General features: G+C 39.6%; 1 protein-coding gene across 2 annotated transcripts in view; it reads right to left on the bottom strand.

Moving 5' to 3' along the window:
• The window catches only part of P3H2 (prolyl 3-hydroxylase 2), a 250,994-nt gene that overhangs the window by 32,947 nt on the left and 203,638 nt on the right, over window positions 1-14,409 (bottom strand). For both annotated transcript variants that reach the window (XM_082251184.1, XM_082251185.1), the window contains exons 5-7: window positions 12,536-12,678; window positions 8,379-8,468; window positions 2,460-2,500 (exon numbers count right to left, since the gene is read on the bottom strand). In XM_082251184.1, coding sequence (XP_082107310.1) covers window positions 2,460-2,500; window positions 8,379-8,468; window positions 12,536-12,678 — 274 coding nt within the window. The remainder of the gene's footprint in view (window positions 1-2,459; window positions 2,501-8,378; window positions 8,469-12,535; window positions 12,679-14,409) is intronic.

Here is a 14,409-nt window from a genome sequence, read left to right as displayed (position 1 = left end):
GTATTATTGTTGTATTAGCACTTTGTTTGACAGCGCAACACAGTTATTTTGTTTATTGCACAATCCAACTATCAGTCCCCATTCACACTAGCGCGACTTGTCAGGCGACTTGGTCGCCTGACAAGTCGCGGTGGGTCGCCTGCAAATGATTAGCACAGGACCCGTTCTAATAGGAGCGACACAAGTCGCTCCGACTTAGAAAAAGGGTCCTGTACTACTTTGGGGCGACCTGGAGGCAACTTGCATTGACTTCAATGATATTAAGTCCGTGCTGTGCACTGCGACTTCACAGGTCGCCCCGGCAAGTCGTGTCGCCCCTGTGTAAATGGGCTCTAAGCCTTGTAAATTATTTGCAGTAGGACTTGTAAAGAACAAACATTGAATATTCTTCTCGCCTTTCCCTTTTATCTTCTCTTTGTATTTAAATGTAGAGTTGCTTTTTAAATGAAGACCCGTTGGCATATCTAGGTACCTAAACTAGCATCAAAAATAAAAAGCAGGTACCCTCCAGTGCATAGTACCTCTGTAGAACTTTATGAGAGCCTAGGAAAGGTAAATTCCTTGCCATAATAGTCAAGTGCTTTTGGCCTGCTCTCTCTTTCCACAATTCAGTATTGTTCAAAGAGGACCACAGGGAATTAGGGAAATTGGAGTGGATGAGTTAGTCCTCAATTTTATTTAGACAAAATGTTTAATTTGAATATTATAGTGCCACAGGATTTATGACTCCCAGGAACTTTTGAAGTTCCGCAATGGTACATGCATGCACTGGGAGTACCTGCTCACTTTTGAGGCCTGCTTGAGTACACTATATTACCAAAAGTATTGGGACACCTGCCTTCACATGCACATGAACTTTAATGGCATCCCAGTCTTAGTCAGTAGGGTTCAGTGCTGAGTTGGCCCACCCCTTTGCAGCTATAACAACTTCAACTCTTCTGGGAAGGCTATAGGGATGTTTGTGCAACCTTCCAGAAGTGCATTTGTGAGGTCAGACACTGATATGGATGAGAAGGCCTGGCTTACAGTCTTCGCTCTATTTTATCCCAAAAATGTTCTATCGTCAGGACTTTTTGCAGGCCAGTCATGTTCCCCCACCCCAAACTCGCTCATCCATGTCTTTATGGACCTTGCTTTGTGCACTGGTCCAAATCATTTGGTGGAGGAAGAATTATGGTGTAGGGTTGTTTTTCAGGGGTTGTGCTTGGCCCATTAGTTCCAGTGAAGGAAACTCTTAAGGTGTCAGAATACCAAGACATATTGGACAATTTCATGCTCCCAACCTTGCAGGAACATTTTGGGACCTTCCTGTTCCAACATGACTGTACCACATGCACAAAGCAAGATCCATAAAAAAGTGGATGAGCGAGAGAGTCCTAACCTCAACCTGATAGAACACCTTTGGGATGAATTAGAGAGGAAACTGTGAGTCAGGCCTTAGCGTCACATCAGAGCCTGACCTCACAAATGCGCTTGTGGAAGAATGGTCAAACATTCCCATAGACACACTCCTAAACCTTGTGGACAGCAAAGGGTGGGTCAATATTGAACCCTAGGAATATTGAACCCTACGGACTAAGAATTGGATGCCATTAAAGTTCATGTGTGTGTAAAGGCAGGTGTCCCAATACTTTTGATAATATAGTGTATTTAGATGCTGCAAGGTTTACTTTAGGGGGAAAAATGATGTTAAAGAGGTGATACAGACCCACTAAAAATAAAAATGCCACTAACACAAAATAAAGGGTAAATAATAATAACACTGTGTTACTAAAATATATCACTAACAGTATAAAGAAGACTGATAAACAATAAAAGAATGTTTAAAGCTCTAAAGCACATTTTTGGGAGCTATGGATCACATTAGTGTTTTTAGGAGAAATGTGGGAAAGAAGTTATCAGGGCCATGCTGGACCTTGTTCTAATTGTGTTGAAGCAAACCTTCACCTAAAAGAGGAAACTCCACTAGTTTGCATCCTCCCCCGCAACTCTGCCACATTTGTCACTTTTTGGGGGGGTTGCGGGTACCTGGTTTTGACAGGTACCCGCTCCCACTTCCAGTTAGATCGCCACAGGCATTTGAGTGGAAGTTTACCCCTCTCCTTCCCCGTGCAGCCTTCTAGTACACATCACAGGTCCCAGAAAGCTTCTGGACTATTAGAAAAGCACAGTGCGGCTTGGGCATGCGCAGTGTGAAACCGGCTATAAAGCCACAAGGCTTCACTACCGGTTTCCCTTAGTTAAAATGCTGGTGCCTGGACCCGAAGCCGATTGAAGAATCAGTTCAGGTGAGGACAGCGTTGGATTATTGGACAGGTATGTGTCCTTATATGAAAAGTTAGCAGCTACAGTATTTGCGACTGTTGACTTTTAATTTTTTGGGGGGGAGACTGGAGCTCCTCTTTAATTACCAAATGGACATTAATGACTACAAGTTTGATAGGTTCTACTAGACATACCTGTTTTCATCTTGCCTATCTCCACTGGTAACCCAAAAGTCCTGTAAAGAGACATATTATAATTCAGAAAATGTTGTATTCATAGAATAGTTTGTTACTCCATCCATTAATTTGTTCATTCATTCATTCATTTATTCATATTTCAGATGATAGCTGGTTTCAAAACTGCAAACATTTTTTAGTAATATATTAGAACCTAACATCACATATGTATGTTAACCACTTCAGGCCCAGCATGTTACATCCTCTTTCTGTCAGGCCATTTTTCAGTTTTTAGTGCTGTGACAATTACTTGACAATGCAACACTGTACCCAAATTAATTTTGGCACAGGTGGAAGTTTCTTTTGGTGGTATTTAACAGCCACAGGGTTTTGTGTTTTTTTTACTATATAAAAGGAAAAAATGTTTTTCTTTTTTTTTATTTCAGCCTTTTTTTCCTCACTTCTTAGTATAAAATATATCAAGCTATACATTTGCTGATTCCCCATTACCTACCCACGAGACTGCTAGGGATGATCGAAGGGTTCGGGTCGACCATCGGTTCGACCCGAACATTGACTGTTCGAGGTACGGCCGAATTCCGAACTTTTTGCTGAAAAAGTTCGTAATTCGGCAACCAGAACCGACCAAAATGCAATGGGACAGGAACAGGGCTTTAAAATAGCAGAAACCTATGCTTGCGCTAATGAAATAATTAACACCCATATGGCTTCTCTGCTATAACACCTATATGTGTGTATGTGTATAAATACATATAAGTGTGTGTGTATATATACCCCTATACAGAAGTTCAGATGTTATGCCTGCCTCCAAAGACCCCCAAAAAATGCCCAAAAAAAACGCCTGCAACAACACACCTGGGCGTTTTTTTTTGGCACAGGCGTTTTTTTGGGCATTTTTTGGGGGTCTATGGAGGCAGGCAAAACATCTGAAATTCTGTATAGGGGTATATATATATATATATATATATATATATATATATATATATATATATACACACACACACACACACACTTATATGTATTTATACACATACACACATATAGGTGTTATAAGAGCGGAGACATATGCCTATTAATTATTTAATTAGCGCAAGCATAGGTTCCTGCTACTTTCACACCTATATATGTGTGTGTGTATATATACACCCCTACACAGAAGTACAGATGTTATGCCTGCCTCCAAAGACCCCCAAAAAATGGCCAAAAAAACACCTGCGCCAAAAAAAACCGCCCAGGTGTGTTGTTGCAGGCGTTTTTTTTTTGGGCATTTTTTGGGGGTCTTTGGAGGCAGGCATAACATCTGAACTTCTGTATAGGGGTATATATACACACACACTTATATGTATTTATACACATACACATATATAGGTGTTATAGCAGAGAAGCCATATGGGTGTTAAATATTTCATTAGCGCAAGCATAGGTTTCTGCTACTTTCACACCTATATATGTGTATGTGTATATATACATACATGTGTGTGTGTATATATACCCCTACACAGAAGTTCTGATGTTATGCTTGCCTCCAAAGACCCCCCAAAAATGCCCAAAAAAACGCCTGCTACAAAACCGGCAAGGTGTGAAAATAGCGGAGCCACTATCCTGTTCTATTGCAATTCTAATACAAACAAACTTTTATTTTCTGGTTCTGGACATGCTACAGAGCTGCAACTTCACAGGTACACTTTTTAGACCCCCCAGACAATAAATCCAAAGAAATCTCATTTTTTTTTCAATAATTTTTTTCAATAATTGGCTCTCTATCAAAAATGAAAATTTTTAAGAACTTTTTTTTGTGTGATTAATAGTCCCTGGGGCATAACCCAGAACCCTAGGCACTTTTTAGGGGCATTTATTGGGTTTTAGGGCTTCAAAATTGTGTTTTTTGATTACCGAAGTTAGGGTCCCATTGATTTCAATGGGGTTCTGAAATACGGGCCGAACTTTCGGGAAGTTCGGGTGTTCTGGTCGAACCGAACTTTTGAAAAGTTCGATCATCCCTACAGGCTACATTAAAAAGAAAAAATAGTTGTAAAAAAAAAAAAAAAAAATGATCTAGCCTACAATGGATAAAAATCTGCTAGCACTGAGATGATTAGCTTAGAAGTATTTTTTTAAACTGTGGGAAGAAACCAGAGCACCCAAACAAACCCATGCAGAAAGGATTTCAAGCAAGAAGGTGATCTTTTGTTTGTAGAGCTACATAATATTTTACAAGGTATCTGCTACGCTTTAAGATCTGGGCAGGGCCATCCTAATAAGGTAGGCACGCCACATGCTGCGGCCTTCTTATAAATTAGTTTGATATAATTTTCTGTTTTATACTGCATGTGAGTGTAAATCCCTTGAATAAATGAGTGGTTTTAGCTTCTCAGACATATTGCACTATGGTTGTGTTATTTACATGCTTCTGAGGCAATATCACTGTCACTGTGCATACCCCTGGAAGTGGGAGTTTCCTGCTAAAGGACTACAAGAACCACATACCTTAAGGATCTGCAGTGACGGATGACGTAGATTTCTTAGCAAGGCTTTTGCTGTTCCATTCAGCCCTTGATTCCTTGTATGCTGTTGTTGACCTCTCTATAATTTGAGGGTCAATAGGATCCGGTAAGCAGGCTTGCCCCCCCCCCCCCACAGGTGGTGGCAAGTGTTCATGTACATCCTTTGTCACAGACGTTGGTGTGGGGATTCAGTTGCCATCATCTTTTATATGGACACTTATGTGACCTTTTTATAGAGACTTTTAAATATTGAGTTAGGGCAAAGTAATGCACTAGGGCCCAAACCAGGGGGATGGCAACCTGTGTGTTTTCAGATGGGTAGGGGCAGCTCTTTTGGGGCCCACAACAATGACTGGGCCTGCGGCAGCTGCCCCTTTTGCCCTTTGTTAAAGATGGCCCTAGATCCAGGACACCTCTTGCCAGACATTCTAAAATGTATCCAAAATGGCTTTAAATCATTGTCAAAGAGAATTAGGTTTTAAATCATGTGGCAATAAAGTGTATATGAGCATCTTATCAACTACATAGATACCCAAGGCTCGATAAAAGAAACTCTCAAAGAAAAAGTATTTTTGATTTGTTTTTATTTTGTTGAATATTTTAATAATAGTAAAGTTTTACTTTAGGTTGATTATTAACCTCTCATGGATTATGGCTGAGAAAAAAGTCAGGCTAATTTCCTCTGACATAAGGCAAACAGTAGTGTCTAATGGGTGCATATAAAATGCATGCACACCTCTACAATGTCAACATGCATATATATTGCATGTCAGTTTGCCAAATTCTTTGGCAGTTCCGATTGTTTCATAACATGCAAAAAACGTCTGATGTCTATAATTGATTTAACCTTTTAAAACTCCCAACGTATAAGAATAAATACATGATTAATCAAATTTTTGTCTTTCTGTCTCTCACACATGCAGTAATGAATGAAGATCTAAGTTAAGAGATTAAAGGCATCTCCTAACCTCTGCAAGACTGGCCATACATTATCCAATTTTCTTGTATAATTTTTCTTTACATTTACCAAAACTATATGATATGAGGTCAAACCTAAACACTTTCAATTTGTATGCAGTCAGACAGGCCCTTACATTACATGTTCAAAGATAAATGTAAAGGAAATTGAACAAAAAAATTGTATGATATATGGCCAGCTTTACTGTGCACTGCTATCTCAAAAACGGCTGACATGGATTACATGGGGTAGGGAATAAGATGGGTCTAGGTAAATTCACGTAACCTAATTTCTGCCGGTTCAAGAATTTATACATTATAAAAATATATATATGTATCACTGGGTAGGGAATGAGATGAGTTTAGCTAAATTGTACAAGAAAATTGTACATTATACAATTTTCTTGTACAATTTTTCATTAGATTTACCAAAACCATTAAATATGAGGTCAAACCTAAACACGTTCAATTTGTATGAACCCAGGCAGGCTCTTGCACTACATAGTTGAAGGTAAATCTATAGAAATTGAACAAAAAAATTGAATAATGTATGGCAAGCTTTACTGTGCACAGCTACCTCAAAAATGGCTGACCTGGCCATGCCAGAATTTAGCTAGACCCATCACATTCCTTACCATAGGGTAAGGAATGTGATGGGTCTAGCTAAATTCATGTAGCTTCATTTCTGTGACTTCAAGAATTTATACTACATGATAAAAGAAATTATATTTATCATTGGGTAGGGAATGAGATGGGTTTAGCTAAATTCACGTAGCCTTATTTCTGTGGCTTCAAGAATTTATACATTATAAAAAATTTTATATACAGTATATATGTGGTGTATATATATATATATATATATATATAACTTTTGCAGTATATATATAACTTTTGCTATGACTACCCTTTACAATTAGATAACTTTACATTTTTGTATTGTTTTTAAGCATTTATCTATCCAGGTTTATAATCTCAGCTAGAGCAGAACAGTGAATTTGTTAAATCAGTTTATTATAACTCAAGGGTAACTGTAGGTACCCCTATTTGCTTACACAGGCAAAAAAAAGTGTTTTGTCACGTAATCTCCTAGAATAAATACGTTGCGTTGCCGATAGACAAATTGCACCTAAGTAGGAACAATAACTATGAATTTGTTTCTGAAAGTCCTGGTTTTCATGCTGCATTAATATCTGTCCTACTCTGTTTGCTGTGAAGTGCTCTGAAAGGTGGGGAAAGCCTGTTTTATCACCATAGGTTCTGCTCTGCTAAACACTTTCTATTTTAACTATTGAGCTAAATCATGCATCGTTGTCTAGAGATTTCTTCCTCACCAGCGTTCTTCAAGGATGAAGGCATTTCAGAACTCTTTAAATGAGTTTATTGTTTGATGGATATGACTGCTCATATGCATTGAACAATGTTGTTTTTAAATGAGGCCATGATAGCTCAATTTACAAGTGCTTTGACATCATGGACAGTATGGTGGCAGGGAAAGAAAAATGTAAGATGATGCTACTAAAGAGTTTCCAGTCAATCACTATACTGACTATTAGGTAAATGTTTGTTCTTTAGGAACACTAAAAAATAATTCACTCAACAGAGTTGTGGATTTTAGCCCCTTCACACCCAGCCCCGGTAACCCTTTAACTGGGGTAATAAGCCCTGGGGGCATGAAGGTCTGCCTGATCATGTGACCACTGTGATCGGCTGTTACAGTGGTCACATGATCGGGAACAAGTCCCGCTGTTTTTAACCCCCCCAGCTGCTCTCTCCTAAGCTGCAAAGGCAGCAAATGTGGGTGTACACTCGTTACACCCCACAGTGTGACAAAGTTCATCCTCAACTGAATGGTGCTGCGCTCCAACTACCCCACAATCAAATGCAATGCACGTGGTTGCAGCACGTTTGTGCAGATTTTTGTGGGTCAAAACAGGCAGTGATGAGGCGAAATAACCTCCTCAACAATTGTCAAATGCCTTCTGAAAAGTGATTCAATGTGTGATGCTAGTGTATGTGAGCCCTTTGACGGTTGCAATTAAAACAAGTGTCGCCAATGGACAATTTTCATCTATTCCTGTTCTAGGAAACAGGATTTTGCTTTAAATATACATTCAAACTAATTATATTACACGAGAAAAAAGCATAAAAAAAGCCAATTAAGGCAGAAATTTACAATATATGAATCCCGATGATGACCATTCACTAATTGCATGGTTTTTCTTAGGTAAGGTAATTCACTACTTGCATGTTTAGAATAATTGGTGAACTGCATTTTTCCCCGGAAAGTGACATTTATATCTGTCCCAAATTTTTTTTTTCAGTCTTTTTTTTTTACAACTGGTTCTAAAGTAATAATGATAATGGGATAAAGTAATAATGATAATAATATTAAAACATAAAAATAACTAAACTGATATTTTGCTAAACAAAGACTCTTTGATCTCTCTGCACTTACTGGCTCATTATATAAAAACCCGAGTCCTTGTGCTGCAATGTGTATGATTTCTGATTCCAGTCCGTGACGTCTTACAAATTCTTCGGCCTCCTGGAAAAAATAACACATGTCTATTACATGGAAGCTTCCTTATATAACTAAATATATTGATGCCTACGTGTACATTATTTTCCATTGAAGTCAACACAAAAAAAATAAAAATAAAACACACATATTCAAACCAGTCAATTGAACAGACTAATACAATACATATAGTGATCTTTAACCACTTAAGCCCCGGAGGATTTGGCTGCTAAAAGACCAGGGGTTTTTTTGCAATTTTTTACTGCGTGACTTTAACGGACAATTGCGCGGTTTGTGCGACGCTGTACCTAAACGAATTTGACGTCCTTTTTTTCCCACAAACAGAGCTTTCTTTTGGTGGTATTTGATCACCTGTGCGATTTTTTGATCATGCGCTATAAACAAAAAAAGAGCGTCAATTGTGCAAAAATAACAATATTTTTCACATTTTTTTATATGAAATTCCCCAAAAAAAATGTAAAAATCAAAATTTTTTAACATTTTCGGCCAATTTGTTTTATGCTACATATGTTTGGTAAAAAAAAATCGCAAAAAGCGTATTTTGATAGGTTTGCGCAAAAGTTATCGCGTTTACTAACAAAGGGAAAGATTTTTGTCATTTTTGGTGTTTTTTTTTTTAACGCGTAATGGAGGCGATCTGCAATTTTTTTTTCGGTACTGCGACATTGCGGCGGACAGATCGGACCCTTGACTGACATTTTTGACACTTTTGGGGTTACCAGTGACATTACTGCAGTAATCAGTGCTATACATATGCACTGTTACTGCAAAAATGACACTGGCAGGGAAGGGGTTAACTGTATTGGAGAGGGAGGGGTTAAGTGTGTCCTAGGGGCGTGATTCTAACTGTATAGGGACATGGCTATTGGTGTAAAAACAAAGATCAACGGTCCTACATAGTAGAACCATCTGATCTTCATTTTTACACCAGGGAGAATGACGGGCGGCTTGTTTACATAAGCCGCTCCTCCTTTCTCCCTTCACCGGAGCGATCGTAGTGTGACCGGCGGACATCGGGTCCACCGGTCACACGCACTGACTTGTCAGTGAACGAGCCGCGGCGGGCGCGCGCCTCGGCGGGGGTGCGCCCGCCCACAATTGGCTCTCAAGTCAGTGACAGGCGAGTGACGTACCCATATGTCACTCTGCCTGGCCGGGGCTGACCGCCGCAGTATATAGTCATGCGGCGGTCGGCAACCGGTTAAGTGTGTGTGTCCTTTTAAATCGCGTTGGTGGCTGCCAGTGTCCAACTTCAGCTTTCCAGGTTCTAAGGGTGATTAAAAAATCTATGGCACTTACCACTTAAAAATACATTGCTTACACTATTTTCCCTGTGTGATCTTTGTTATGGTAGGGTCCTAGTAAATGCAACAAAGTATTTTGCTACTCAATAGCTATCACAGCTAGTTCCAAAATGTGAAGGAAAATCTCTGCAATGGGACACAGATGGCAGAAAAAAAAATCTGACAGGGGTTATAGCCCTCCCTTACTCTATCCTAAATGAAAAAAAAAAAGTTTTGCCCAAAGTTCTACTTTAAGGGCTCTTTCACACCACGGCCACTCCGTGTGAGAGCTCCGCTGCGGTCCTTTTTTTTTTTTTTTTCCACGGAGCGGATCACATTTCTGTCATCCGCACCGTATGCCCGCATATCATCCCATCCGTTTGCGGATGATATGCGGACATAATGTAAGTCTATGGGGGTTTGCGGATGTCAGCGGATGACACCGCTGACATCCAATTTTCCTTCCTTTCTGTTTTTTGAACTGAACAAAAATAGGGTTTTGTTCAGTTCAAAAAAACGGAACAGAACTGACAGGAAGAAAATCGGATGTCAGCGGATGGTATTCTGCTGACATCCGCAATGCCATAGACTTACATTATGTCCGTAAATCATCTGCAAAAAAAATAGGATGATTTGCGGACATAAGGAGCGTCCGTGTGAAAGGGCACTAAAGCAAATTTGATTCTCTCAATCAACATTGATTATTTGTAATCCTTATGCTGCTAGCATTAGTAAATCGACAGGAAAGTATATCACATTTACTTGTTCTAAACGTTCTTTTATATTTCTTCAGTTACTTCCTGATTTCCAGGCTTAGGCAAATGATGTCATGCATCCCAGGAGTCCTTAGGAGGGGGGAGGGGTTTCAGCTAAGCACACCCTCCTGCCTGCATGCATGAGCTAAGGGCAGATGAATTCCAGGAAGTAAATGCTATATAAATCATTTGCCTTTACTCAAGATGACCACAGCCAGCAATGCTAGGGGGGTGTTTTTCAAAGTGATTTTTGAGCAAAATAAAGCATGGAGACATGGTAGATACATTTGCTTTAAATATTAAAAATTAATTAAATAGCATTGTGGTTTGTAGTGCTCAGATGTTGTGTAGTTCCCCTTCAAAAGACAACAGTTGCTGAAAATCTTGAAAAAAAGCTAATGAGTACATAAGGTTGATCATGTACAAGAACATGAGGAGAGCATCAAAGAAAAATAATTCATGATATTTGGGACTGCTGAACCTGGTTACAGCAACTTTTGCGTATACTGTACACAGTTAAATGATAACTAAATCCAAGGATAAAAATGTCATATTTTGCAGTTTACCAGTACTTAGATGTGGAGACTGCGTTTGTTTTCTTTTTTGGGCTAAAACCATTTGTGAGCTAAACTGGAAGCATGAAACAATCTTATTTTCCTTCTGTAATCTCCTCATTCCCCGTTTAAAAGAGATGAATAAATACAGACATGTTTGCAACCCACCTAGTGTGACAACCATGGCTCCCTCTATAGATCCAGTGGACTGAGTGACATAGCCAACCAGGGGGAAGGGGGTGTTATTTTGCAGGATTACCGATTATAAATTAGGAAAAATAAGCCATTAAAAGAAAATGAATGAAGCCATTTAATATACAGACTGGTAAAATGGATTTGCACTATATATAACTGTTTTTGGGGTTTAGATATACTGTACTTTAAAATAGCTGTAAACCTTTCCTGGATTATATTTAGCTTTCTTAAGCACCAAGTATCATAAACAATTGCTATTTTTTTCATAAAATACTGTGTTCACCTTTTTTTTAACCTTTGCTACATCCCCGGGCTATTGACCTTTTCTGCCTTATTCAGTCTACACACACATATTCCAGAGTCAACTACACGTCATTGCTCTGTACCAGCTTTTTTAATAATGGGTCATGCCTACACAATTGGGGATATTTACTTAAACTGGAGAGTGCAAAATCTTGTGCAGTTCTGCATAGAAACCAATCAGCTGATTGGCTTCCACGCACAGCTGCTCCAGATTCTGAGTGTACCAGTTTTAGTAAATCTCCCCCAATCAGGGCCGGATTAAGAGCATCATGGGCTTGGTGCTGAGGATTTTGAAGGGCCTTAAGGGCTGTGCCTTGGCATGCACCCAGAGGAGGAAGGGTGCAGCCATGCATGCCTAATTCAACATGGGATGCTGTCTCTGAAGCCCATAAACACATCCATGCATCGGCAACTGTCCCTCCTTGTCCGGCCTTCGTGCTGTGTGGGGAGGTTCTGAGGGAGCTGCCTGGGGAAGCGAGCATAGAAGCCAGACTTCTGTGTTTACAAGTGACAGAAGAGCGGTAACAGTGAATATGGCCAACCTGGGGCCTATATTAAGGTAGGGGCCTGGAGCTGCAGCTCCAATAGCCCCTATGTTAATCTGGCCCTGCCCCCAATGTGTCTTGGCACAACCCTTGGTATATTCCAGCAGTTGTGCCATGTGACAGGGTAACAATGCAATAGCACAAGCAGTAGATTTTCACCAACCTAACACGAAGTTCCAGAAAAAAAACCTTCAAGATAGGATCATCAGGCATTATATTACTGAAAGTTGTAGCTGTATTAAAGACTCATAATGACTTTTAGATTCGATTAACACATTAAGCTTGTATAATATATACATATATATATTTTTTTCCCCAAAAATATATTTATGATTGGATTTTGGGGCACTTTAAATGTTATTTTCATTTACAATTTACACATTCTTTATTTGTTCACTTAAATTTCAGGAAGTTTTAAATATGGATGCTCCTGCTAACCTTCCTGGGCTTGACATCAGTTGGATCCAAATAATCTTGTAGAAGACCCTCATAAAAGCTAACATTTTCCAACACATCCTTATCTTCAGGATGGAAGAGCAGATAGGATGTGGCACATTCCAAGGCTTTCAAGTGATCTCCAACTAAATGAAAAAGAAGATACATTATAGCTAAATAGAAAGAAAAAGTGCATGAATCATTTATTGACCGACCAATACAATAACTAAAAAAATAAGTTTGATTTTATAGAGTGAAAAAGACTATTGACCTATTTATTTTTGGCAGCTTCCCCTTGGAGAGATGTGTCCCACTGACAACAGAAGGCTACTATAGGTACTACTAGAAGAAAATGTAAGAAAATAATATCCCAAAAAGGGAACATCCATTTTAGCCATTAAAGCGTAATAGAGATTTTTACCTTTCCAACTGAATCTGGAAAAAGAATGGACAGAATTGTACTTTAAAGTAAGGCTATATTCAGATGGGCAAGTACTAATAGTAGTACTTTGTACAAATCAATGGCCAGTGCTGCTGCTGTTTGCTTGTAAGTGCTCATCTGAGCAGAAACTTGAGAAAAGTGCCTCAGACTGCTGTTGCAGACAGTGTGCATTCACTTTGGCATTTCTGCAGAGTTTTGGCCCTGCACAAACTGGACATAGCTAATCAGACAGTTAGTAGTAAACTATTCGCAGCTATTCTGCCATCTAAATCTAAATGTAGCCTAAAACTCTAAAAATCTAAAATTCACAACTTTTAAAATCCTGCTTAGAGACTGCTACCAGCTTAAAAAACTGCAGATAAAGGCACAAAAAAAAAAATAAAGTACTTACTTGCAGTATTTTTCCTTCCCATAAATGTTTTTCTAGTCACTTGCAATGTGCCTATAACCTTGCTAGAAAATTTGACTACTCTGATAGGAGTATATTCCCTAGCACAACCCCCTCCTTCACCGAATGTCATAGCCTTCTCTTCTTCTGGCAGTGTGTAATTACTCTCTGTGCTGTGCCAGCTCCCCCACCTCTTCTCTTACCTGCCTACCTTTTATGTAGGTTAAAGAGGAATAATATAGCGTGTCACCTGAGTTGCAGCAATAAATCTAGTGGGACTGCTGACATCACATCAAAGGTGGGGACACCCGGCAGCAGTTCCAGGGCTTTTTAATGTCTACACAAGGGGTCTTCTACAGATACATTATATAACCAACAGTATTGGAATGTCTGCCCTTACACACACATGAACTTTAATGGCATCCTAGTCTTAGTCCATAGAGTCCAATATTGAGTTGGCCCCCCCTTTGCAGCTATAACAGCTTCAACTCTTCTGGGAAGGCTATCCACAAGGTTTAGGAATGTGTCTATGGGAATGTTTGACCATTCTTCCAGAAACACAATTGTGAGGTGAGGCACTGATGTTGGAGAAAAGCCTTGGCTCACAGACTGCGCTTTAATTCATCCCAAAGGTGTTCTATCCGGTTGAGGTCAGGACTGTGCAGGCCAGTCATGTTCCTCCCCCCTAAACTCGCTTTTCCATGTCTTTATTGACCTTACTTTGTGCACTGATCCAAATCATTTGGTGGAGGAGGGATTATGGTGTGGGGTTATTATTTAGGAGTTGGGCTTGACCCCTTAGTTCCAGTGAAATAAGTTCTTAAGGTGTGAGCATGCCAATACATTTTTGACAATTTCATGCTCTCAACTTTGTGGTAACAGTTTGAGGATGACCGGTGGCAGACTGAGCATTCGGGCACTGCCCGGAGGCCTGGGGTGAGGGGGGGGGCATGAGAGGCTCAGTCTGTCCCTGGAGGTTCCCACAGCTTGTAATGCAGAATGGATGACATATATGCACCAAGGAGGCAGTGAAGTAATGGATCCTTG

Source organism: Pelophylax lessonae, assembly GCF_965119305.1.
Source record: "Pelophylax lessonae genome assembly, chromosome: 3".
NCBI classification, from domain to species: domain Eukaryota; kingdom Metazoa; phylum Chordata; class Amphibia; order Anura; family Ranidae; genus Pelophylax; species Pelophylax lessonae.
Note: the sequence above shows the minus strand (reverse complement) of the source record. Positions and strands in the feature narration are given on the sequence as shown.